We start from the raw sequence: 26932 nt of genomic DNA, 5'->3' as shown, positions 1-26932 counted from the left end.
AGATCTAGTGAGCTACCAGAACCTTTCAATGATGATTCATTTAACAGCTAGGTTAGTGTTGAAGTGTTGATCTTCTGTTTCAGTAATCCTCACCAAGCTTATTGTGAACATGAATCACTAAATTCTAACTTTAGTGTACTTAAAATATGTGAAATATGTTCCCTCACTTAATGCATAACTAACTGCAAATATTACATAGAATATGCAGCGAGAAGCAAGCCAATTAACTCAACTGCTCCAAGTTCTTGTTTAGGCTTCACACAAGCCCCCTCCAGCTTACTTCATCTAGTTCTTACAACATATCCTTGTAATCCCCTCTCCCTCACATGATTATCTAGGTTTGTCTTAAATTAATCTACTGTATTTGCCTCAAGTCCTCCCTGTAGTCATGTATTTCACATTCTACTCATTCTCTGGGTAAAGAAACTTCTGAATTCCTTATTGGATATCTTGCAATTATGTTTATGAACCCCAATTTTGGTATCAACCAAACTGCAATTTGAAATTATCTATGTTTACCGTATCAAACCTATCACAAATTTTAAAGGAAACTATCCAATTATGCCTCACCTTTTTTTTTTCAAGACTCAAGCTTACTTGATAAGTGTAACCTAACAGTTTTATCCTTCCAGGAGTTTAGTCTTTAATGCAGCACTTGTTGTCTTGTCACATCATAGACCCATGTGCTCGACTTAACACCCTATTCATTCATTTAATTTTTCTGTTGATTATTCCATTCTGGCAGATTGGACAGAACCTTGTGGCAGTGATGAGGCTGTTGGCTGTTGACTTGAAAGCCCTGCATTGATTCTTTTTAGGAAGGTCCACTGTGTATTGTTCTACAAGAGCACGTGACAAGCCTGCAGTGGAACTTGGTCTGGGATCAAGAATCTCGATGACTGAGTTCCAACATGCCAAGGTGTGGTGGACGATCGGAAGCCAGCAGCTCCATTGATTGCCTGTGTCACCACTGGGGCAATAGCTGCTGTAATATGACACCCACCTGGGGCGAAGTATCAGGTCTGGATTCAGGAAGGCAGTGATTGTACTTGGAGTGGGATCATGAGAGCGAGATTGACATCAAAAGTGCAGGGCTTTTGACACACACCCTGGATCTTTGCATTGATAGGTCCCTCTTTCTGGCACTGTGCTATTGTCAGTATCGCATTCCCCATTATAGTCACCCTGTCTTGTTTCTTCACCTCCTCTTGTACCCTTTAGTGACAACTGAAGCAAGTGCTAATTTTAGAAAATCTTTCAACAAGAAGGATAAATATTCCTTCATTCAATTTTGCATCAACTGTGGCTTGGACCAAAGCAAGACAGATTTTGAATGACAGGGATGGTGTAACAAAGCATTTTTTTTCCAACTAAGTAAATGACAATGCACTCATGGGAGTCCACAAGGAAAAGACAATGCTAAACCCAGTTTACAGAGCTGCTCATGAGTACTACATCCAGAACCAATCAAGTGAGGAAAGACAGACTTGGAACACAGTACAAGAATTGAGAGCCAGTTGAACCTTAATGGAGAGGCTCATAACTCAGAACAAAGTGTCTTTTTCTTTTATCTTTTACAAGCTGATGCTGAAAAATATTGGAAATCAAAATTATTCTGCATTTTACTTTGAATGAAGCTCCCCAGCTGGAACAGTGAGAATATGTGTGGGCCCTGAAAAATATAAGGAAACCGATTAACTTTTTAAGGGGCCACTGCTTTATTGAAAAGATAAATTTCTTTGTAATCAAACACTACGATGATGAGTGAGGTTAAATTGGTCGGAAAATTGTATTTCAGACCAATGTGCACAGATATTCAAGCTTATCTCCACTACATAGGATTACATGGAATATATTATGATCCCCAGCTGATGGTATTACTGGAGAGTCAGATTCCACAGTGGAAGTGGCATAATATGCCATATGTTTAACTTTTGCCACATGATTACCATGGTGGTCAGTGGCTGAGCCGATTCAATTGAGGCTATAAGTGTATCTTTAACAAAAGAAATTGGGAGTTATTGCACAAAACAAAAGAAATAAGTATATATGTTCCAAAGAAAGTATCATTCACAGTGAAAAAGAAGATTCAATCTTTTTATTCCTCAGCAATATTCTTGACAGACATTTAATCCCAGTGAAGTATCACTTCTATCTTCACTTTAAAACATCTTGCTGAACTGTTGAGGTCCAAAGCATTTCTTTTGGGTGACTTATTGTACATTCATCAGAAGTATTCTGTATCACAGTCTTTTGCCAAGGCGCACACAGTACATTGCTAATTCATTTACTTTTCTTTTGACTAAACTCTAAGAAATAAAATCAAGGATTTTGGTTACCTTTAAGTTGCTAAAATATCTCCTGTTTGCATCTTCTTAGAATAGAATCCATATAATGTGGAAACGGGCCATTCGGCCCAACAAGTCCAACCCGACCCTCCAAAGAGTAACCCACCCAGATCCATTCCCCTACCCTATTATCCTATATTTACTCCTGACTAATGCACCTAACCTACAATCCCTGAACACTGTGGGCAATTTAGCATGGCCAGTTCACCTAACCTACACACCTTTAGAATGTGGGAGGAAACCCATGCAGACGCAGGGAGAATGTGCAAATTCCACACGGACAGTCGCCTGAGGCTAGAATCGAACCTGTGTCCCTGGTGCTGTGAGGCAGCAGTGCTAACCATTGAGCCACCATGCTGCCCAGTTCTTCTCTGAACTGCAATCTGCAGCCTTCCTAACTGTTTTTTCACTTCTGTCCTACTTTCTTTTATCATGTATTTCTCTGGTTTATATGTGCACGCAACATACAGCTAGGAGCAAGAGTAGGCCACTTGGCCCCTCAAATGTGCTCCAGTGTTCTTTAAGATTGTGAGGAAGGGTCACCAGACCCGTAACATTAACTCTGACTTCTCTTCACAGGTGCTGGCCGACCTATTGAACTTTTCCAGCAACTTCTGTTTTTGTTTCTGTTTTACAGCATCCACAGTTCTTTCAGTTTTTATTAAGATTGAGGCTGTTTTGATTAATCCACATTTCAGCCTACCCTCATAACCTTACACCACTTGCTTATCAAGAATCTTTCACCCCCTTTCTGTGAAAAATAGATCCAAAAACTTACCCTCCATGCAAAAAAAATGTCCTCATTTGTATTTTAAATGAGTGACCCCAGTTCTAGATTCTACCAACAAAAGAAACGTTATTTTCACATCCACCATGTCAAAATCTTCGGGATCTTTCATGTTTCAATGAAGTTGACTCTGTCTTCTGAATCCCAGCAGATACAAGCCTAGCTTGTCCAACCATTCCTTATAAGACAACTTGCCCATTCCAGATATTACACTCACCTACCTTCAGTGAAGGTTCCAGCATATTTCCATCCATCCTTAAATAAGATCAAGACTGTACAGAATGCTCCAGATGCAGTCTCACCAGTGCCTTCTAACTGAAGCTTAACCTCCCTTCTTTTGAATTTTATTCTCATCCTAATTATTTGCTGTGCCTGCGTGTTAATCTTCTGCAATTCCTGAATGAGGACCTCCTGATTCCTGTGCATCTCAGAGCAGTTGTGTCATCTACTCTCTGGTATGCATCAGAAATATAAACCATATATATTTCAGTTATCTCGGGTGCATGAGAGTGACCATCACTGCTGACTTTGCAAACTCCTGCAAATCCTGTTACAGGATAGGTGTACCAATGTGAGCATCCTCTCGTAGGTCATTATCCCCAGTATCAACCTAGGGGTGCAGGTGCATAGTTTCTTGAAAGTAGAGTCACAGGTCGACAGAGTGATGAAGAAGGCATTTGGCACACTTGCCTTCGTTGATCAGAACATTGAGTATAGAAGTTGGGAATTCATGTTATGGCTGTGCAGGAACATGGGTGAGGTTTTTTGAATATGGTGTACAGTTCTGGTTGCCCTTCTATAGTTGTTAAACCTGAGGTTGCAGAAAAGGTTTACAAGGATGTTGCCGGGATTGAAGAGTCTGGGTTATAAGGAGAGGCGGAATACGCTGGATCTATTTTCCCTGTAGTGTCAGAGGCTGAAAGGTCATCTTATAGATGTTTACATAAAGTCATGAGGGGCATGGCTAGGTTGAATATATTGTGGGAGTCCAAAACTAGTGGGCATAGGTTTAAAATGAAAGGGCATAGATTTAAAAAGGACCTGAGGATCAATGTTTTCATGCAGAGGGTGGTACATGTCTGGAATGAGTTCCCACCAGAAGTGGTGGAGGCGGGTACAATTATAAGATTCAGATGGCATCTGAGTGAGTATATGAATAGGAAAGATTTAGAGAGATAGAAGCCAAATGGGACTAGATCAGATTGGAATGTCTGGTCAATGAGCAAACAAATTGGACCGAAGGATCTGTTTCCGTGCTGTAATACTGTATGACTGGCCATGCATGACCAGCTGCAATGGGCAAGTCGCCTTGTCTGCATGCCCAAAACCAGACTTCCTGAGTGAGTGCTCTACCCTGAGCTCCTCAGTGGTAAGCAATCACTAGAGTGGCGATGGAATTTACACAAACACACTTCTGTAAGCCTCCCTAAACGCATGCAATATCCCCACTGAGTTGAGAATCGCTTGCCCGAGAATGCACAAATTGGAGGAAAAACATCCATGAAGGCGCCAACTACTTTGAGCATCATCGGGTCGAGCATGTAGATATAAAGGACAAACAGCAGAAAGAGCGCACAGAAGCGTCACACCTAACACCTCATCAAGCTCCTCCTGCCCTACCTGTGGAAAAGTCTATAGCTCCACGATTGAACTGTTGAGTCACCATAAATGCCATCTCGCCTTTTCCGTCTGGAATGACAGTAGGTCTTCTTGACCTCAAAGGACTGCCTTTGTTCCTTACTCTGTTAGGTTACTTCTGGAAGTGGTTACCTATCGTCTTAAAGCTGTACTGATGTTTAAAAAGAATAATTATTCATATTCTGAATTTAATATAACTTCAGTGTCGCAATCAGTGGACTGAAAAACACAACTTATGCCCCTAAACTAGCAGGAGTCTGATACAGGTTTTATGTTGCACTACTGTAAACAGTCAGGCATTCAGTGAACCAACTGCGTTGGGATCCACCTTAAGAGAATCACACAATTCTTATGGTGTAGAAGGCCATTCAGTCCTTTGTGTCTGCACCTGCTCTCCACATTAGCATGGAGATTTAGTGCGATTCTCCTGCCCCATTCACAAAACCAAGCACACTGGTTCTACTTAAATCATCTAATTTCCATTTAAAGCATCTATTGATCCTGTCTCCGCCAAAATTTTAGGCAGTGCATTCCTCACCTGAATGTTTTCCCATCATGATTTTTATTACATTTGCAAGTAACTTGAAATTTGTGCCTTTGTGTTTATGACCCATTTGTGACCAGGAGCATTTTCTCCCTATCTTTTCTATCCAGATGCCTCATGATCTTGAAAACTTAAATCTGATTTCCTCTTAACCTTTTACCCAAGAAAAGCAGTCCTAACCTCGTCAGACTATCTTTATAACTGAAGTTTCTCAAACCAGGAACCATTCTCACAAATTTCTTTTCCATTCTGTCCAATGTGTTCACATTCTGCAAGAATTGTATATGATACTCCAGCTGAGGTCAAACCAGAACCTTATACAGGGTCAGCATAACCTCCATGTACTCTCTGCCTCTGTTAATAAAGCCTAGGATACTATATGTCTTGGGAACATCTGCTTCCTTCATGAAGACAAATGTAACATATTCATTTAATACCTAAGCTCTTCTCCTTGTCTTCATATGTACAGAGGAATTCTGATTATCTGATTTTCAGATTGTCCTGCATGATCGCAAGGCTCGGGTGTTTGGCTAAACTGTGTTATGCAGCATTTGGCTAAACTGTGTTATTCGATTATCCAACAAAATACTCCCCGCCCGTAGCCTTATCTGCTTAATCAGTCCTATTGCTCTCTAGTTCCCTTTTTCTCATTATGTGCCTACAGAGGAATTTGGGATTCCTTTTAGTTAGCTCACAGTCTTTTTCCATATCCCCTTTTTGCTATTTTCATTTTTTCCTCCAAATGTTTTGTGTTCATTTTGGTTCTTGATTATATTTTCTACCTGACACCTGTCATAAGAATATTTTTAATTCTTCATCGTAATTTCTATTTTTTTTCACCTAGGGGTCTCTGGATTTGTTTACCATACCTTTCTCCTTTGAGAGTACATATCTTGACAATACCCAAATAATTTCTTCTTAAGGTAGCCCACTGTTCAACTACAGTCTTTCCTGCCAATGTCTGGCTCCACTTTATCCTATTCAGCTCCATTTTTGTCCCATCAGAGTTAATTCTACCCCAATTAGTTATCCTTACAATGAGTTGCCCTTTAATCTTTCTGGTATAATCCAAAACATTATGATATGCTTGCTTTTCACTGATCTTAACATGAGCATTGTCACAGTCTATATTCAGGTAATTAAACTGCCCCATTATATCTACTCTTGTTATGATTCCAGCTATTTTTACTACTGTACAATTAAATCTTGCCTGATGAGCCATTAATTTAATGTGGTGGTCTTTCCCTGAACAATAAGCGCACAAGGCTGCAGATCTGTCAGAACTGATATTTGTTTCACAAAAGAAAATGCAAAACAAAAAGAAATAAAACAAACCAAGAAAAACTTCAAAACATACAGCACAAACCAAATTCCATCTATTCCCCAATACTATCACTCTTCAGTTAATCAAAATCTAGAAAATTTTCCTAAGGTAATAGGTATCTACCGACCAGTGCACCTGACGTCGATGGTGGGAAAGTTGCTGGAGAAGGTACTGAGGGATAAAATCCGTTTCGATTTAGAAAAGAATGGGCTTGTCAGTGATAGGCAACATAGTCTTGTGTGGGGTAGATCATGCCTTACCAACTTCGAGGAAGTGACCAAGTTGACAGATGAAGGAAGGGCTGTTGATGTCATATACATGGACTTTAGTAAGGCATCTGATAAGGTTCCCCATGGTAGACTAATGGAGAAAGTGAAGTCACATGGTTTGCAGGGTGTAGTGGATAAAGAACTGGTTGAGCAACAGGAGGCAGAGAGTAGTAGTTGAAGGGAGTTTCTCAAAATGGAGAAAGGTGACCAGTGGTGTTCCACAGGGGTCAGTGTTGGGGCCACTGTTGTTTGTGATATACATAAATGATCTGGAAAGAGCACTGTTGGTATGATCAGCAAGTTTGCAGATGACACACAGGTTGGTGGAGTAGCAGAAAGTATAAGGGACTGTCAGAGAATACAGGAGGATATAGATAGACTGGAGAGTTGGGCGGAAAAGTGGCAGATGGTTTTCAATCCAGACAAATGTGAGGTGATGCATTTAGGCAAGTCTAATTCTAGAGCGAAATGTACAGTGAACGGAAGAGCCTTGGGAAAAGTTGATGGGCTGAGAGGTCTGGGAGTGCAGGTCCATTGTACTCTGAAGGTTGCTGCACAGGTGGATAGAGTGGTCAAGAAGGCATGTAGTATGCTTGCCTTCATTGGATGGGGTATTGAGTATAAGAGCTGGCAATTCATGTTAAAATTGTACTAGATCCTGGGTTTAGGAATTTTATTTTCTCCCTCACCCTGTCTCCAGCTATTAAGGTACTATTCTCTATAAAAAGGCAAAATCCTCATAGTCCTAGTGCTCTCTGATTAGAGACTGGTCTTGGCTTTAACCTGCGGTTCACCACACCAGAGGCAAGGCGTGAGGCTGATAAGGTGGGACATTCACGGTAACCTCAATCAATGTGGTTCTCTATTCAAGGGCTCCATGATGTAACGAGGTTGTGAAAGGTACTATAAAAATTCAAATTTGTTCTTTCTCACTATATACTAATATACTGGCAGGGAAATTTGCTAGAACTGCATGGGAGGATTTAAACTAGTAAGGTGGACCCAGGGAGATAGTGAGGAAAGAGATCGATCTGAGACAGGTACAGCTGAGAACAGAAGTCAATCAAACAGTCAGGGCAGGCAGGGACAAGATAGGACTAATAAATTAAACTGCATTTATTTCAATGCAAGGAGCCAAACAGGGAAGGCAGATGAACTCAGGGCATGGTTAAGAATATGGGGCTGGGATATCATAGCAATTACAGAAACATGGCTCAGGGATGGGCAGGACTGACAGCTTAATGTTCCAGGATACAAATGCTACAGGAACGATAGAAAGGGAGGCAAGAGAGGAGAGGGTGTGACATTTTTGATAAGAGATAGTTTTACAGCTGTGCTGAGGGAGGATATTCCTGGAAATACATCCAGGGAAGTTATTTGGGTGGAACTGAGAAATAAGAAAGGGAAGAACACCTTATTGGGATTGTATTATAGACCCCCTAATAGTCAAAGGGAAATTGAGAAACAAACTTGTAAGGGGATCTCAGCTATCTATAAGAATAATAGGGTAGTTATGGTCAGGGATTTTAACTTTCCAAACATCGACTGGGACTGCCATAGTGTTAAAGGTTTAGATGGAGAGGAATTTGTTAAGTGCGTACAAGACAATTTTCTGATTCAGTATGTGGGTGTACCTACTAGAGAAGGCGCAAAACTTGACCTACTCTTGGGAAATAAGGCAGGGCAGGTGACTGAGTTGTCAGTGGGAGAGCACTTTGGGGCCAGCAACCATAATTCTATTTGTTTTAAAATCGTGATGGAAAAGGATAGACCAGATCTAAAAGTTGTAGTTCTAAATTGGAGAAAGGCCAATTTTGACAGTATTATGCAAGAACTTTCGAAAGCTGATTGGAGGCAGATGTTCGCAGGTAAAGGAACGGCTGGAAAATGGAAAGCCTTCAGAAATTAGATAACAAGAATCCAGAGAACGTATATTCCTGTCAGGGTGATAGGGAAGGCTGGTAGGTATAGGGAATGCTGGATGACTTAAAAAAATTGAGGGTTTGATTAAGAAAAAGAAGGAAGCATAGGTTAGGTATAGACAGGATAGAATGACTGAATCCTTAGGAAAGTATAAAGGCAGTAGGAGTATACTTAAGAGGGAAATCAGGAAGGCAAAACGGGGACATGAGATAGCATTGGCAAATAGAATTAAGGAGAATCCAAAATGTTTTTACAAATATATTAAGGACAAAAGGATAACTAGGGAGAGAATAGGGCCCCTCAAAGATCAGCAAGGTGGCCTTTGTGTGGAGCCACAGAAAATGGGGGAGATACTAAATGAATATTTTGCATCGGTGTGTACTGTGGAAAAGGATATGGAAGATGTAGACTGTAGGGAAATAGATGGTGACATCTTGAAAAATGTCCAGATTACAGAGGAGGAAGTGCTGGATGTCTTGAAATGGTTAAAGGTGGATAAATCCCCAGGACTTGATCAGGTGTACCCGAGAACTCTGTGGGAAGCTGGAGAAGTGATTGCTAGGCCTCTTGCTGAGGTATTTGTATCATCGATAGTCACAGGTGAGGTGCCAGAACACTGGAGGTTGACATACGTGGTGCCACTGTTTAAGAAGGGCGGTAAGGACAATCCAGGGAACTATAGGTCAGTGAGCCTGACCTCGGTGGTGGGCATGTTGTTGGAGGGAATCCTGAGGGACAGGATGTACATGTATTTGGAAAGGCAAGGACTGATTAGGGATAGTCAACATGGCTTTCTGCGTGGGAAATCATGTCTCACAAACTTGATTGAGGTTTTTGAAGAAGTAACAAAGAGGATTGATGAGGGCAGAGCGGTAGATGTGATCTATATGGACTTCAATAAGGCGTTTGACAAGGTTTCCCCATGGGAGACTGATTAGCAAGATTAGATCTCACGGAATACAGGGAGAACTAGCCATTTGGATACAGAACTGGCTCAAAGGTAGAAGAAAGAGGGTGGTGGTGTAGGGTTGTTTTTCAGACTGGAGGCCTGTGACCAGTGGAGTGTCACTAGGCTCGGTGCTGGGTCCTCTACTTTTTGTCATTTACATAAATGATTTGAATGCGAGCTTAGGAGGTACAGTTAATAATTTTGCAGATGACACCAAAATTGTAAGTGTAGTTGATAGCGAAGAGGGTTACCTGAGATTACAACAGGATCTGGACCAGATGGGCCAGTGGGCTGAGAAGTGGCAAATGGAGTTTAATTCAGATAAATGCAAGGTGCTGCATTTTGGAAAGGCAAATCTTATTAGGACTTATACACTTAATGGTAAGGTCCTAGGGAGTGTTGCTAAACAAAGAGACCTTGGAGTGCAGGTTCATAGCTCCTTGAAAGTGGAGTCGCAGGTAGATAGGATAGTGAAGAAGGGGTTTGGTATGCTTTCCTTTATTGGTCAGAGTATTGAGTACAGGGGTTGGGAGGTCATGTGCGGCTGTATAGGAAATTGGTTAGGGCACTGTTAGAATATTGCGTGCAATTCTGGTCTCCTTCCTATCGGAAAGATGTTGTGAAACTTGAAAGGGTTCAGAAAAGATTTACAAGGATGATGCCAGAGTTGGAGGATCTGAGCTACAGGGAGAGGCTGAACAGGCTGGGGCTGTTTTCCCTGGATCGCTGGAGGCTGAGGGGTGACCTTATAGAGGTTTACAAAATTATGAGGGGCATGGATAGGATAAATAGTGGGATCGGGGAGTCCAGAACTAGAGGGCATAGGTTTAGGGTGAGAGGGGAAAGATATAAAAGAGACCTAAGGGGCAACCTTTTCACACACAGGGTGGTACGTGTATGGAATGAGCTGCCAGAGGATGTGGTGGAGGCTGGTACAATTGCCACATTTAAGAGGCATTTGGATGGGTATATGAATAGGAAGGGTTTGGAGGGATATGGGCCGGATGCTGGCAGGTGGGACTAGATTGGGTTGGGATAGCTTGTTGGCATGGACAGGTTGGACCGAAGGGTTTGATTCCATGCTGTACATCTCCATGACTCTGTGACTTACTTAGAATGGAAGAAATCAAGAATACAATTGACAGATTCTTCCATCTGAATTATTGTTGCATAGTTAAACTTCAAATAAAATCATTTTATAGCACAGGAGAAGACCATTAAGCTCATTAAATTGCACCATCTCTCATTGAGTTCTGTTCCTTCACTCTTTAAGCATTTCTTTTTGTTACAATTATTCAGTTTTCTATTAAGTGTCATAATGGATTCTACTTTCATCACTGTTTCTGGTGGAGCATCACATCCTAACCACTATGGGGGTGCAGGCAGGAAAGTGGAGTTGCGGCCACAATCAACTCAATTATAATCTAGCTAAATGGCAGAGCAGGCTTGAATGGCTTGAATGACTTGCTCCTATTGATGCCTTATTACCTCCCTTTACAGTTTGGCATTCTATTTCTAAGCTTCTGTGAAGTGAATTTAGGCAAGTATGAAATAAAGTTCCTATTGAGCTGGGAAATTACTTCTATTTTATGCATACCCAGGAGTGCCACGGATAATCAGCTTATATGGGAAACCTAAAAGGTCACACCAGAACAGTGTCGTTCATGTTAAGACAGAGAAAACAGATGTTCAGCTTGCATCTAAACATGCTGTGCCTCACGTGGGAGTGCTTCCTTGTCTGAAATATAAAGCTTTCCATTTTCCTATCATAAGCTCTTTGGAACAAATAATCAAAAATAAAATCCAATGTCAGAGCACTATTTGTAATCTGTCATGATTATTAGCAAGTGGAGGACAGACTCTGGGGTCACTCAAGTGAAATGCAATTAACCACAGTAACTGCAGTAATTATATTTTGATTCTTGCTCACTAAACAAAACATACAGACCAAGTATATGACTGAGTAGAGTTATATATTTGTAAGTACACATTCCTTACTTCTCTGTCACAGGCTGTTACTCCAGTGTAGTTCAAAGGAAGTGCTGTCCTTCGTTTGATATGTTAAGCCCCGTTACTTATCTGCCCCTTCAACTGGATGGAAGAGACCCCTTGATTCATTTCAAGAGTAGGGAATTTCTCTTAACATAATCAAAAAATATGTATAGTCATGTTATTATAAGCGTGTTATTGTGGAATCTTGACTTCCAAAAAAAATCTCATTCCTGACGAAAGGCTTATGCTTGAAATGCCGACTCTCCTGATGCTGCCGGATCTGCTGTGCTTTTCCAGCACCACACTCCTTGACTCTGATCTCCAGCATCAGCAGTCCTCACTTCCCCCCCTTCCAAAAAAAATCAGTCAATCTTTTATAAGCTCAAAATTATTGATTTATTATAAAACAAAACTTATTCCATGACAACTCAAAACTGGTTAATGCACTCATTTTGTCACATGAAAATAACTGCTGTAAATAACCCAAAAAGCACACACCCAAAAATGGGGGGAAATGACTTTGCAGAGGTTACTTGTAAAGATAGAAACACTTTTGGTCTAAAAGGTCTTAGTTATGCAAGAATAAAAGAGTAGGATAGAATTGTTTACATGACTGTCTATCTGAAGTTCTGGCACACAATGACAAATATCGCCAAAAATGCAGTTGTCCCAGGGTACATTTGAAACCGCAGTTGTTCTAGAAATATCAACAAACTCTCTGACTCTTGTAATGCAAGAGGAGCTGGACATGGCTCCAGATTCCACATCTGACCTACAACAAGAATTATCTTTCAGAAACAGAGCTGAGCTGGGAAGGTTTCTGACACCAGGCCTCGACATAACTACTCCAAACAATGTCCTGAAGCATAAAGTAGAATCTGGCAGTCAACCTCAGGCATGGTGTCTCCAGTAAACAAGCAGTTATCAGAAGATATGTGACTACCAAGAAAAACATTGTTAAAGTATACTCCAATTTTCTTTCATTGACTTTTATATTAAAAAAAAGTCTCCACAAACCTTGAAATTCGAGTCCACAAAAATGATTAAATCTGAAGTTTTCACAATATATGTTTCTTCCTTATTGACCAACATTCAACATGTGAATGATTTAGTTCATAAAGCATAAAACAAGTTAACTATTTATTATGGTGAAATTTGTTGCAGTGATTCAGGGAGAGGGAGCAGCCTGCTGGACAGAGTCATAGCTGACAGGCGGAATCTGAACACCATCTCTCTACCTGACTTCAGTGATCCTGAGACAGGTAAATATTATTGTCTGTTGTCCTTAATCATTATAGGCTTGTTTTGGATGACCTACACAGATATGTTGTTAATTTAAGGTTTCACTGTATTGCCCAGTTCTGTTGCCTCTGTAGACTCTTGTATGGTTCTGAGATACTGCACGACATAGATGATTGGAGCTCTATGTCCATGAAGTGGTGTGAGCTCCTACAGTAAATGGTGCGATAGCATGAAATGGACGAGGCTCAGCATTTCTTTAAATTAACACGTACACTAATCACAATGCATTTAAATTTTCTTTTAAATGCTTTGGAGGCAAAAGAAATTTAATGCATTTACTTTGAGAGAGAAGTTGCTTTCAAATCATAGAATTTACAGCAAAAGCACACCTCTTCAGTTCAACTGCAGTGTGCCATTATTTATGCTCCACTTAAGTCTCTTCTCAGCCTACTAAATTGTGCTTATCAACGCACTCTTCTATTCCTTTTCCATTTGTATAGTCCTTTCAGTTCAGGATTCAGAAATTCTGACATAAGCTTGTTCCTAGCCCCTTTCCTAGATTGGTAACACTGATTTTGGTGCTGAGTTATAGAAAGTGAATTTTACAGTCCGATAGAAAACTGAAAGAAACCATTAGAAACTTAAGTGCAAAAGAGGTCTTTTTTTCTAAATTGGTTTATACATATAATAAAAGAAGCCTCCAAGTCTGCCATATTTGTAACCTGGGTTAATTCCCAGCCCTTGCTTCTTAACTCTGCTGTTATTTTACCCTTCTAAAGTTTTTATCCAAATCTATTTTGAATGTTATCAGTGAATCGATGCAGTTGTTTATTCTTTCAGGAGATGTGGGCATCACTAGCTAGGGAAGCATTTATTGCCAATCCTGAGTTGTTCTTTCAAGCAGCCAAATTAGCATAATGCTCTGGGACAATTCTGATAAATCTTCTCTGGACTTTCCCCAAGATGGTCTTTTTTTAAAAATCTTTTCCCTTCTGTGTTTTTTTCTCTCCTGTTCTCTCTCTCTCTTTCTTCCCCAGTAATACTGACTTGTACCAGAGTGCAAGCCGCTGGTGCCATGGGCACCCTCCTTTCACCCTTTCTGCATCTAAGCCAAGAGACAGTTCACACTGTGGTGGTTTTGTGAATAGGAAGCAATTACACTTGAACCTGTTCTTATTGCTGCAGTGCTGTAATGCTTTACAGAATGATTTCATTGTATAGAGCTTAGGTGAGTCACTTATAAAACATGGATGTTAGTGCACCCACAGAATTAGTATAGATTGCCTAACTGGCCACAGTGTTCCCAAGATCAAAATTCAGCACAGGGGTCAGACCCGTGGCTTTCCTGGACAACTCCACACTAAACAATGAAGTAGCAACTCATACCATTGAAGTCTCCCCAATGTAGAGGACACCACATCGGGAGCAATGGATACAATAAATGATATTGGTGGATGTGGAAGGCTCCTTTAGGGCCTTGGATGGAGGTGAGGGAGGTGGTGTGGGCACAGGTTTTGCAATTCCTGCGGTGGCAGAGGAGGGTGCCAGGAAAGGAGGATGGGTTGTAAGGGGGCGTGGACCTGACCAGGTAGTCACGGAGGGAACGGTCTTTGCAGAAGGCGGAAAGGGGTGGGGAGGGAAATATATCCCAGGTGGTTGGGTCTTTTTGGAGGTGGCGGAAATGTCGGCGGATGATTTGGTTTATGCGAAGGTTGGTAGGGTGGAAGGTGAGCACCAGGGGCGTTCTGTCCTTGTTACGGTTGGAGGGGTGGGGTCTGAGGGCGGAGGTGTGGGATGTGGACGAGATGCGTTGGAGGACACCTTGAACCACATGGGAAGGGAAACGTCTGGTGTGTTCTGTGGTGGAACTGGTCCTCCTGGGAGCAGATACGGCGGAGGAATTGGGAATACGGGATGGCATTTTTGCAGGAGGTAGGGTGGGAAGAGGTGTAATCCAGGTAGCTGTGGGAGTCGGTGGTTTGTAAAAAAAAAAGTATCGGTGTCAAGTGAGTCATGCTGAACTACTTTTCACTGGTTAACTTGCTGCCATTCTGCCATCTGACATTTTTCAAAGCTGCTTCCTTCCTCTGAAAGGCAGGCACTGCATATCTATGAGTTTACATAGGAACCTTGATTATCTGGCATTCGATTAACTGAATTTTGGATGATCTGAACAAGATTGCAAAGTTCCGATGCGTGGCTAACTATGTTATCCAGCAATCGATCAACTGAACGAAATACTCCCAGCCTGTGTCCTTCAGATAATTGAGGTTCCACTTTATAATCAAAATGGACACATGCTAGACACAGGCCGAGGAGGATTAGAATGGTTTAACTTTTGAGAGCTGAACCTGAAACGTGACCCTAAAGAACCAGTTAATTAAGACAATTTGATTAAAGTGCAGTGGGAGTATAAGGTTTTTTTCAGGGAGGCGAGGAGCCATACCAGATGATGACGCTTTACCCATCAATCCTATTGGCATCTGATTGATATTTTGTTCTTGGGGAAAAGAAAGCAGTGCCCAGTAGAGCCGTAGAGCTACACAACATTGAAACTGGTCCAACTAGTCCGCCCCAATCATGTTGCCAAACCAAATTAGTCCCACTTGCCTGCATTTATCCCATATCCTTTTAAACCTTTCCTATTCATGTAAATGTCTTTTAAATGTTGTAACTGTACCTACATTTACCACTTGTAGAACTACTCTCTGTGTAAAAATGTTGCCCCTTATGTCCTTTTAACATCTTTCTCTTCTGACCTTAAAAATATTCCTGCCTTCCCCTCCCTAGGGAAAAGATCCTTGCTGTTCACCTTATCTATGCCCCTCATGATTTCATAAACCTCTATAGGGTCACCCCTCAACCTCCTATGCTCCAGTAAAAAAAAGTCCCAGGCTATCTTTATAGCTCCAACTTTCCATTTCCAGTAACATCCTGTAAATCTTTTCTGAATCCTCTCCAATTTAATAATATCCTTCCTGTAGCAGAGCGACCAGAACTGTACATAGCACTCCAGAAGAAGCCTCACCAACGTCCTAAGCAGTCTCACTCATGTCCCAGCTTCTATACTGAAAAGTCTGAGCAATGAAGGCGAGCCTGCTAAACACATTCTTAACCACCCTGTCTACGTGTGACATAAATTTCAAAGAATCATGTACCTGAACCACACTGTTCTACAGCACTGCTCATGTGAATGTTAATATTTTCACAAATGTCACCAGTTAATTTCCTTTATATGCCTGCACCAAACACATGCTTACAGTCTCTCCTCAGAAACTGGATATTGCATTGCAGCGTGCGCACACACACACACACACTCTCTGTCTCTTCTCTCTCTAGCTGTATTTGGAACAGGTGAATTGTTTCATAATAATCTGGACAGCAGATAAACCTCCAGTTCCGGCCTCTTCCCCATTTTTCTTCACTCCGCCATTGGTGGCTGTGATGTCACTTGCCTAGGTCCTCAGCTGTAGAATTTCCTGCCTCAATTTCTCTACCTCTCTACTTTAAGCCACTCTGTTAAATCTACCTCTTTGTCCAAGCTTTTGGCCACTTGTTGTAACATCTGTATGTTGTTCAATATCACACTGTGGCAAATAACACTCCAGTAAAGGACCTGACCACAATTTGCCACATTAAAAACACAGCTATGTGCAAATTGTTGAAAATGCCAAGCAATTCTCAGCTGGACCTTAATGATTACAGATTTTGTGACAGACTTAACACTATTCTTTCTACAAGTGGGAAGAGGTCAGTTCTTGCATTGTTTTTTTTTCCAAATTTCTCATCTGTCCATCACTATTATACATTGGTCTTGACTAAAGAATTTCTTAGACCACAGGGGAACTGTTTAATTAGCCAGCTGTTCAGTATAGTCTACACTAAAATATATTGCTGACATTCATTATACTAGAAAATAATCTCTTGGATATGGGCCATTTTGAAACATGTTAAAATGGTTTCTAAGTCCCTAATGACATTCTTCCTCTGCTCTACCTTCTTCATACCCTTACCTCAATGTTGTCAGATTAGACTAGATTACCTACAGTGTGGAAACAGGCCCTTTGGCCCAACAAGTCTACACTGACCCTCTGAAGAGTAACCCACCCAGACCCATTTCCCTCTGACTAATGTGCCTAACACAATGGGCAATTTCCCATGGCCAATTCACCTGGCCTGCACGTCTTTGGACTGTGGGAGGAAACCGAAGCACCCGGAGGAAACCCAAGCAGACACAGGGAGAATGTGCAAACTCCACACAGACAATCGCCCAAGGCTGGAATTGAACCTGGGACTCTGGTGCTGTGAGGCAGCAGTGCTAACCACTGAGCCACTGTGCCACCATCTCTTATGACAAGATTGCTTGTCTCTTCCAGTTGACTTTAGCACCTGACTGAAACTCCACTGTCTTGCCAGTGAACGTATAACTTCTCTTGCTCACCTCCCTCCACCCCCACAATGCTTTCCATGTCACTGCCTTAAGCTCAGCTAGACCATTCACATTCTGGTCAAGCTTTTGGGCCATAAACCAAGGTGGAGACATCATATTCTTTCTTTCTCGAGCATTTATTTTAACCTGTGATATTCTCCATCCAGACACTAGTGAAAACCTAATTCCTGCATTTCTCACTTCAAGTGAAAACTACTCCAGGGCTCTGATTACTAGCCCCACACTCTGTAATTTCTGACTTGGTTATTTCTCTCATTGCTGTCTCTGGGATCTTACGGTGTGAAAATAATTCCTACGTGACAACAGGGACTACATTAAACAATGTTCGACTTTAATGGCATTGGCACATTTTGAGGTTGTGACAAGTGCCATTTTATTGCATTCATGTCCATCTGTATAATGGTGACTACACCTCCAAAGTAATTAATTAACCACTTTTTAAAATTCATTCATAGGATAGAAACTGGGAAGGGCATCACTTAATGCCTGTCCCTCACTGCCTTTGAGTAGGTGGTGTTGAACCACACCTTTGAACTCCTGCATCTCAAGTAGGTGTACCCAACCCAGTGCTAGAGAAGGATTTTGACCCAGCAACAGCAAAGAAATGGCTCTATAACTCTTTATCAGCACTATGAGAAACTTGGGAGCAAAACTTGCAAATGATGATGTTTCCAAGCATTTTTGGCCTTTGGTTTTGTAGCTAATAAAATGCTGTTGAAGCATTCTTGACGAGTTGTTATAATGTAACTTGAAGGGTGTTTGTTATTTAAAACTGTAATAACAATGCAAGTTATTTTCTTTGTTTTCTGCTGCAATGTCTTTCTGATCTCTACTATATATTGTCTGATTATTTGTCTTAATTTTCCCTGTACTTTAATCTCTGAGGGCACAGCTGTCAGAAAGAATCATCCTACACTCATTGCCTTCCCATTTCAACATGTCTCAACTAAACCCACTGTGCTGCCAAGTTTCTAACAATATTAATGGTGAATTCAATATCCTTTCAGGTCTTTTGATGCACTGCCTGCTAAATTGTCTTTACTGTCCTCCTCCTGTCATATCATTGTGAGCCTAAGTCTTGTCCTGCTGAATGTCAGGGCTTACTAACTGCTTCTCCCCTGACAGTTCTGTAGCTAAGCATCTCTGCAGTCTTTGAAAGCTGAACTCCAATAAATTAAGCAAGAGAGAAATGTGAAACTGGAACAAACTGGTTTTTTAAAAAGGGGGAAATTAGCATTGAAGGGTTAAAAGTACGTATCTGAATCTAGTTTCCTTCTTCCTTACACTGTCCTTGCCAAATTGTGGCACACCAATGCCTTCAACCTTAGACTCTCCCTCACATTCTGATAGAGTTTTTCGCAATCACATGCACTCACTAATTTCCTGAAAACTCTATCACGTTCTCCACCACACACTGTCACTCTCTGTATTTTGTGCATGCTTCACTTCCATCCAGTTTGGTGGGAACGGATCACAGAGACATTTGCCCATCTCGTTAGCCTGAAAAGTAGGATGAAATGAGTGAATCTTTGCTAGGTTGTTAACACTTTAATTAGTGGTTGTAGACCAGTTAGATCAAACAAAGAATCGAATTGATAGAATAAATTGGCTATATTACTTCCCTTTCCAAATCATGGCACAGGTATTAAAGAGTTAAATAAAGGAGGGAATTAAGCATGAGGAAATGAAATGTTAGAATTTGTTTTGGGTCAGCTCCAGTAAGAAACAGAGTCCATTTGCTTAACAATTACAGGAGATTGTAAATGAGATTTAATTGAGTCCTGTGAACCAAGCATCCATTTTTGCAACCACTCAAAGCTGCTGTTAAACATAGGTAATAAATTTACTGTTGAAACATTCAAATTGCTATCAGCTATCAATTGGAAACCAACACTCGTCAATGTTTTTTTTCCCCTGTTTATTCCAGAAAGCTTTTTTTGCTAGGTTCATTTGCATGAATATTAGATACAATCACCACACACCACTCTGCCACCAGCAAAGTCCCTTACCCAGGTGCTCAGTATTAACTTGGCTATGAATGTTTGTTGGGCAGTTATGTCATATTTGGAACTGGTGGGTAAAGTCCAATTCTGTCCAACCTTTCCAGCATGGATTTGCCAGCTGACAATTAGGAGAGAGACAATTGAGTAGTTTTATTTCATCTTAGTTTACTCATTGATTAGAAATACTAATTGTAGCTGCACTGTCTAGATCAGGTAACCCAGCACAAACAGGAGATCAAGCCTCGGTAACACACTGGTCTGCATGATTCAGTTGCTCACTATATAAACTAGTTGAGCCATTAGAGAAGCTGACTAAGGACTCCAAAAGCTTGTATTTTCAAAAAACCTGTAGGACTATAACCTGGTGTCATGCAAGTTTTGACATTGTGATATTAGGCAAGGAATTGTCCTCGCAACACACTGATTTCCTCCATCCCTGCCTGCTCCCCATCACTAACCCAAGGCAATAAGGTTGTTCTCCTGTTGCCTTAAGACCATAAGAAGTGGGAGCAGAAGTTGGCCATTCAGCCCATTAAATCAGCTCCACCATTCAAACAGATTCAAAATCTGCCAGCCAAGCCACTGTCAGTTAATTCAGTGTGGACTAGAAGTTAAATCAGCAAACTCACTTTGGCTCGATTAGCTCCAAATGCAATACAGTGCACTAACCAATGACTGAAGAGTTGTAGGCATAATGCTTCACTTTATTATAAGTTTGGTAGCAGTTCAACTTTAAGCTGTAGTCTGTCAATCTCGCTTTAAGTCCAGACACAGATCTGAGGCGGTAATGGTGTAAAGGTATTTCAATGACAGTTGCAAGGTTAAATTAAACATGAATTTCACTAATGACATTAATGAATCTGTATTATAGACTAATTAAGGAGCCCTAACTGTGTGGAAAAGATTCATGAATGGAAACATTTAACTATCATGTTGAGGTTAAGATTATAGTTGCTTTTGTGAAGATTAGCATGCACAATAATGTTTATGATCAGTGTGTTTATATTCAATTTGTACATTGGGAAATTGTGTCCGAAACAAAAGGGAAAGAAAAATTGCAATTATGCACTGAGGAATATTTTTTTCCATTTCAATTAACTAGTTCGACCTGCTTTCAGCTCAGTTTAATTGGTCCAATCCATTTCCCTGTGTGACAGTAGACTAGACAGAGAAAGACTTGCCCTGTTCCAGAGACTGCACTTACTCAACTAAATGTATTTTTTCAATAATAAAGGAATTAATGTTTCCCCCGAAGGTACAATTTTTGTTACAGACTCGTGGGATTGCAGGGCTATCAGAACACATCAGAAAACTAAGCTGCTTATTTGGACAGCGATTAAATGGAGTGTTCAAGGGTCATTCTAGTGAAGAGTTTTGATCTAACTGTCCTAGACCAGTATATCACCCTTCAAGGTGTATTAATTGTTCATTAGCTTCAAATCCAGCTGTTACCAGTTAAAATAATGGGTCACATTGGGGAGGGCTCTGTATTGTCTCAGACTCAGTGATGTTTCTTGGTACTAACACCATCACCGCCAATTCCACATAGTACTTGCAGCTAATATCTGACCATATCGCACAATAGGTCCACATGTTTATGCTGCATGCAAGTCTCCTCTCATCCTCCTTTATCTAGTCTCATCAACAAAACCTAATCTATTCCTCTCTCCTCCTTATATGGATTTAGCTTCCATAAGACGTAGGAACAGAAGTAAATCATTTGACACATCAATAAGATCATGGTTTATCTAATAATCCTCCATTTTCCTGCCTTTTCCTCATAACCCTCCATACCCCGACAGATTAAAAATCTGTCACCCAGCCTTGAATATACTTGACAACCCAGTCTCGCCAGCCTCTGTGGTAACAATCCTACAGAGTCACTACCCTCTGTGAGAAAAAAATTCTTCTTCATCACTGTCTTAACTGGGGAAATTCCTTAATTTGAGATTGTGCTCTCTCAACCTCGACTCTGCAACTAGAGTAATCAACATGTCCACATCTACCTTGTTAAGGCCCCTAAGGTTCTTCAATATCTCTGTCATTCTTCTAAACTCCAATGAGTACAAGCCTAACTTACTCTGTTTCCCCTCATAAGATCATAGGAACATGAATAGGCCATTCAGTCCCTGTAGGCACTTCTGGCCTTCAGTGGCTGATCTGTGGCCTAACTGCTTTTGACTCATCATTCTTAATATCATTGAGGAGACTTGATGCCTCCTTGCAGAGTGCTTCAGGGAACATCTCTGGAACACCCGCACCAATCAACCCTACCGCCCCGTGGCCCAACTTTTCAACTCCCCCTCCCGCTCTGCCGAGGACATGTAGGTCCTGGGCTACCTCCACCACTCCCTCACCACCCGATACCTGGAGGAAGAATGCCTCATCTTCAGCCTCGGAACACTTCAACCTCAGGGCATTAATGTGAACTTCACCAGTTTCCTCATTTCCCTTCCCCCCCACCTTACCTCAGTTCCAACCTTCCAGCTCAGCATTGTCCTCGTGACCTGTCCTACCTGCTAATCTCCCTTCCCATCTATCCACTTCACCGTCCTCTCTGACCTATTACCTCCATCCCCACCCCCATTCACCTCTTGTGCTCTTTGCTACTATACCCCACCCTCCTGTCTGACCTATCACCTCCATCCCCACCCCCATTCACCAATTGTATTCTTTGCTACCTTCCCCCACCCTCCCCTCTGACCTATCACCTCCATCCCCACCCCCATTCACCTCTTGTGCTCTTTGCTACTATCCCCCACCCTCCTGTCTGACCTATCACCTCCATCCCCACCCCCATTCACCCATTGTACTCTTCTCTCCAGGCCCACCACCTCCACCCCCATTTATCTCTCCACTCTGGAGCCTTCCTGCCTCTATTCCTGATGAAGGGCTTTTGCCCAAAACGTCGATTTTCCTGCTCCTCGGATGCTGCCTGACCTGCTGTGCTTTTCCAGCACCGCTCTGATCTAAACTCTGGGTTCCAGCATCTGCTGTCCTCAGTTTTGCCTATTCTTAATACCTTCGTTTATCAAAAAACTGCCTATCTCCAATTTTAAATTAACAACTGATCTAACATCAACTACTGTTTGTGAAAGAGTTCCAGACCTCTGCTATCCTTTGTGTTAGAATTAGTTAATAACATCCATTTGAACAGTCTGACCCTGAGAAAATCTTTCCATACCTAAAATCAACCCAATGAACCTTCCCTGGACTGCCTCCAAAGTCAGTATATCTTAAATGTGGGCCCAGAACTATTGACAGTTATTCCAGGTGTGGTCTGGCTAGTGCCTTATATAGTTTAAACAAGACCTTCCTTTGAAATAAAGGCCAGCAGTCCGTTTTCCTTCTCTATTTCCCACTGAACTTCAATGCCAGCTTTTTGTGATTAATGCAGAGCTGTGCTGCAGTTCTCTGCAGCATTTCGTCATTTTAATAACATTCAGCTCTTCTTTTCTTCTGAAAGTGCATCACCTCATTTTCCCAGATTATATTCCATTTGCTAAGTTTTTGCTCACTCCACAAAAATGCATCTGTGCTAACTGCCTCAACCACTCCTCATAGTAGAGAGAGTTCCAGGGTCTAATCAAACTTTTCATTCATTAAAACCCTGAGATCACTGCTACTGCTTATATCTCCCACAAAATCTTGATTTGATTAAATTTAATTTACTATTGTCGCAAGTACTGAGGTCCTGTAAAAAGTATTTTTTGTGTGCTAACCAGGCAAATCACACCTTACACCAGTGCATCAGGGTAACAGAACAGATTGCAGAATATAATGTTAAGCTACAGAGAAGTTGCAGAGAAAAGTCAAGGCTAATATATGAGAAACAAAAGCAAAAATTGCTGGATAAGCTCAGCAGGTCTAGCAGCATCTGTGAAGAGAAATTAGAGTTATTATTTCAGGTTGAGTGACCCTTCCTCAGAACACACTAATATATGAGAGATCTATTCACAAGTCTACTATCAGTGGGGCAGAATCTGTTCTTGAATCTGTTTCCAACATTGTATATCTTCTCCCCGATGGAAGAGAGTATAAAAGATCTTTGATTATGTTGACAGCTTTCCCAAGGCAGCAGGATGTACAGACAGAGTCAACAGAAGGAAGGCTGGTTTTCACGATGGTCTGGTTTACATTCACAACTTTCTAATTTTTTGCAGTCTTGGGCAGAGTGGTTGCCATACTAAGCTATGATGCATACAGAATTTTCATAGCCTTCTTAGGAAGTATAGGTGTTGGTGTGTTTTCTTGACTGTAGCACCTACATGGATGGACCAGGACAGATTGGTGATATTTACTGTTAGGGACTTGAAGCTCTTGACCACCTCCACCTCATCACCATTGATAGAGACAGGAGTGTTCCCTCCACTCCATGTCCTGAAGTTGATGACCAGCTCCTTTGTTTTGCTGACAGTGAGAGAGAGAGATTGGGGTCTTTACCCCATGTCACTAAGCTCTCTGTCTCATCTTTGTTTGAGATCTGACTCATAACAGTGGTATCATTGGCAAATTTGGAAATATTTGTAGAACTTCAGTGACTGAAAGTGTCCTTCTTTATCTGTCTAATGAATTGGAGTGACTTCACTTCAAAAAACTAATCCTCTAATTGTAAGGAGACCTTGCCGTACATGACACAGTTTTCTATAAATACAAGCCCTTTTTAAATAACGTGTCCAATTAAGTACCAACTAGTCATCAATGTCCAACTAGCACCTTTTTGAGGGGTAAAGAAATTAGGGTTAAAGACTAGCTGTGCATCACAACCTGAGGGTTTCTCAATTCTCTGGATGGACCACATGGCAACTTCGGGCAAGGCAAAGGACAGAGGCGTCTGCCTCCTGATCAACACCTCTTTGGCCAAACAATCGTGAGTAGTAAGGGGCTGAGTACACAGCCTTGCGGGACACCAGTGTTGCGGATTATTTTGGAGGAGGTATTGCCGCCTGACTTTACTGATTGTAGTCTGTGGGTCAGGAAGTCAAGAATCCAGTTACAGAAAGGGGTGCAGAGTCCGAGGTTCCAGAGTTTGGAGATGAGTGTTTTTTGTAATTATGGTAGAGGGTAGAGCTAAAGTCAATAAATAGGTGTCCTCATTATACATATGTTACGGGTATACAAGTAGGGTCGGGGAAATGGTGTCTGCTATGGACCTATTGTGATGTTGGTGAATTGTAGTGGATCAGGGCAATCTGGTAGGGTGGAGTTGATGTGTGCCATTACTGACCTTTCAAAGCACTTCATAATGATGTATGTCAGAGGTTGTTATTAAGGAACATATACTTGATTTTGCTTTGGCACTGGGGTGGTAGCGGTCTTCTTAAAGCAGGTGGGAACCTCACATATTAAAGGTGTCTGCAAATACTCCTGCCAGCTGATTTACTCAGGATCTGAGCGCATGGCCAGAGACTCCATCCAGGCCTGTCATGGTCCATGGGTTCACTCTCACGAAGAACGATCTGACATCTGCAGCGATGATTGTGGGTACAGAACCACCCAGGTTGTCAGAGCAGATGACATAATTTCACTGACCTTCTCTTCAAATTGAGTATAGAATGCATTGAGCTCCTCGAGGAGGGATGTATTGTCAGCAATTCTACTTGACTTTGCTTTATCTCCCGTTATATCATGTAAGCCTTGTCACAGTTAATATGTGTTTGTGTGGTTGGTCTGGGACTCTAGTTTACTCTGGTCTGGTCTCTTGGTGTCCCTAATGGCTCTGTGAAGATCAGACCAAGATTTTCTTGATAGGTCAAGGTCTCCTGACCTGGACTTCAGGAGGGAATGGATCTTACGCATCATCCATGGTTTCTGTTTGGGGAGTACTTGGATTAACTTCTTTGGCAAGCAATGTCAAGATCCTTCCAACCTTTGCCTTGCCCGAAGATGCCATGTGGTCCAGCCAGTGAACTGAGAAACCCTCAGGTTGTGATGCATAGTCAGTCTTTAATCCTAATTTCTTTACTCCTCTTTACATAAGAAAGTGACAGTTGGACATTGGTGATGAATAGCTGGTACTTAACTGCATGCATTATTTAAAAAGGGCTTGTATTTATAGAAAATTTGTCATGACCACAAGATCTCCCTGTGATTGAAGGATTAGTTTTTGAAGTGAAGTCACTCCAATTCGTTAGACAGATAGAGAAGAAAACTCCCCATGACCCAAGGTCTGCAAACATTGAATGAATAAATTATTAGATAATCTGTGGTGTTAGTGGTGGCTGGTGGGTAAATCTTACGGTAAAGAGATTCCCTGTTTGCCTTCAAATAGTGCCATGGGATTGGGACACTTGGAGCATTAGTTGTGTGCAGTCTATATTAATTCAAGCAAGCCCATTCACTTGCTGGCCACCTAAAATGCCTTTTGTTGATCGGTCACCTTTTCAGGGAGTTAAAATGGCTGCGAACTGCAAAACAAAATTTAGATGCACCAATATTTTCTAATCAACCTGCTGAGAGATGTTAATACACACATCTGGATCAGGTGTGACTTGGACCTGGGCCTCTTAGCTTAGAGGTAGGGATGCTCTCCTTGCACCAGAACAACCTTTAAATAAGGTGTGTAATGAGCCCCTTCAGGACAAAGCTACCTGACCATGGTTTGTCAGCCATTTCCATTGAATCTGGAGAAAGCTGAGCAGCATTGTTGGTACATTCCCTTTGTGTGTCACTGGTGCATAGTCCAGGTCTACTGTGACGCGGGAGTGTGGAGAGAACCGCTCTGGACACTAGGACTTTTGTTGACTTGCAAGGGTCTTTATTGTCAAACACTCATTGCCAAAGTTTGCAGAAGGCAGAACTGCCACACTGATGTGGTGTTAAAATTGTTTGTCAGTGGTGTTGTTTTTGGGAGATGCAGATGCCAAGGTATGGGAGGTGCTTGACATATTCCAGAGTTACTCCTTCAAGCATACATGGGAGGTGGAATATTTGGTTGGTTGAGTATGAATTTTGTTTTGGCATTAATCAAGGACAGACCAAGTCTTACGTGTGTAAAATTGAAGGGATGCAAAGTGGGTTACAAATCTGGTGCAGACTAAGTAATAACACTGGGATGCTGCAGATGGATCTCCAATATTTTAGATAGCACATCATGAGGGTTGATCTGCTACCCCATTGGGAAATGCTTCTTTAAGGCAACAAATATAGAAAATCCAGGTGCTCTGGAGAGTAAGCAGTGCCTTCACTCATCAAACTAATAAGGCTTTATCACATCTCACTCCCCATTTAGCTTCACATTATGGGAGATATTTATTGCACTTCCTTGCTTTGACGCATCCTCTGCCTGCCTGTTGAAAAATAAGACTTTCAGCAAATGGCTTTGAGCTCAATTTCATTATTGTACAAGGCCCACATAAATTTGTCCCATTTATTAATTCCCAAGACCAACATAAACAGAGCTGATGGAGAGAAGCCTAGAAAAATTAATATTGCTTCTTATTCATCCGAAGAGACTTGAATAT

The 26932-nt window shown here is 41.5% G+C and overlaps 1 protein-coding gene across 3 annotated transcripts in view; it reads left to right on the top strand.

The window, feature by feature from the left end:
* The window catches only part of ttc7b (tetratricopeptide repeat domain 7B), a 351966-nt gene that overhangs the window by 207199 nt on the left and 117835 nt on the right, over positions 1-26932 (top strand). For all 3 annotated transcript variants that reach the window (XM_060829465.1, XM_060829463.1, XM_060829466.1), the window contains one exon: positions 12939-13036. In XM_060829465.1, coding sequence (XP_060685448.1) covers positions 12939-13036 — 98 coding nt within the window. The remainder of the gene's footprint in view (positions 1-12938; positions 13037-26932) is intronic.

The sequence above is a fragment of the Hemiscyllium ocellatum genome, chromosome 8 (genome assembly GCF_020745735.1).
Source record: "Hemiscyllium ocellatum isolate sHemOce1 chromosome 8, sHemOce1.pat.X.cur, whole genome shotgun sequence".
NCBI lineage: Eukaryota > Metazoa > Chordata > Chondrichthyes > Orectolobiformes > Hemiscylliidae > Hemiscyllium > Hemiscyllium ocellatum.
The sequence above is the reverse complement of the archived record's forward strand: the minus strand, read 5'-3'. Positions and strand labels throughout refer to the sequence as shown.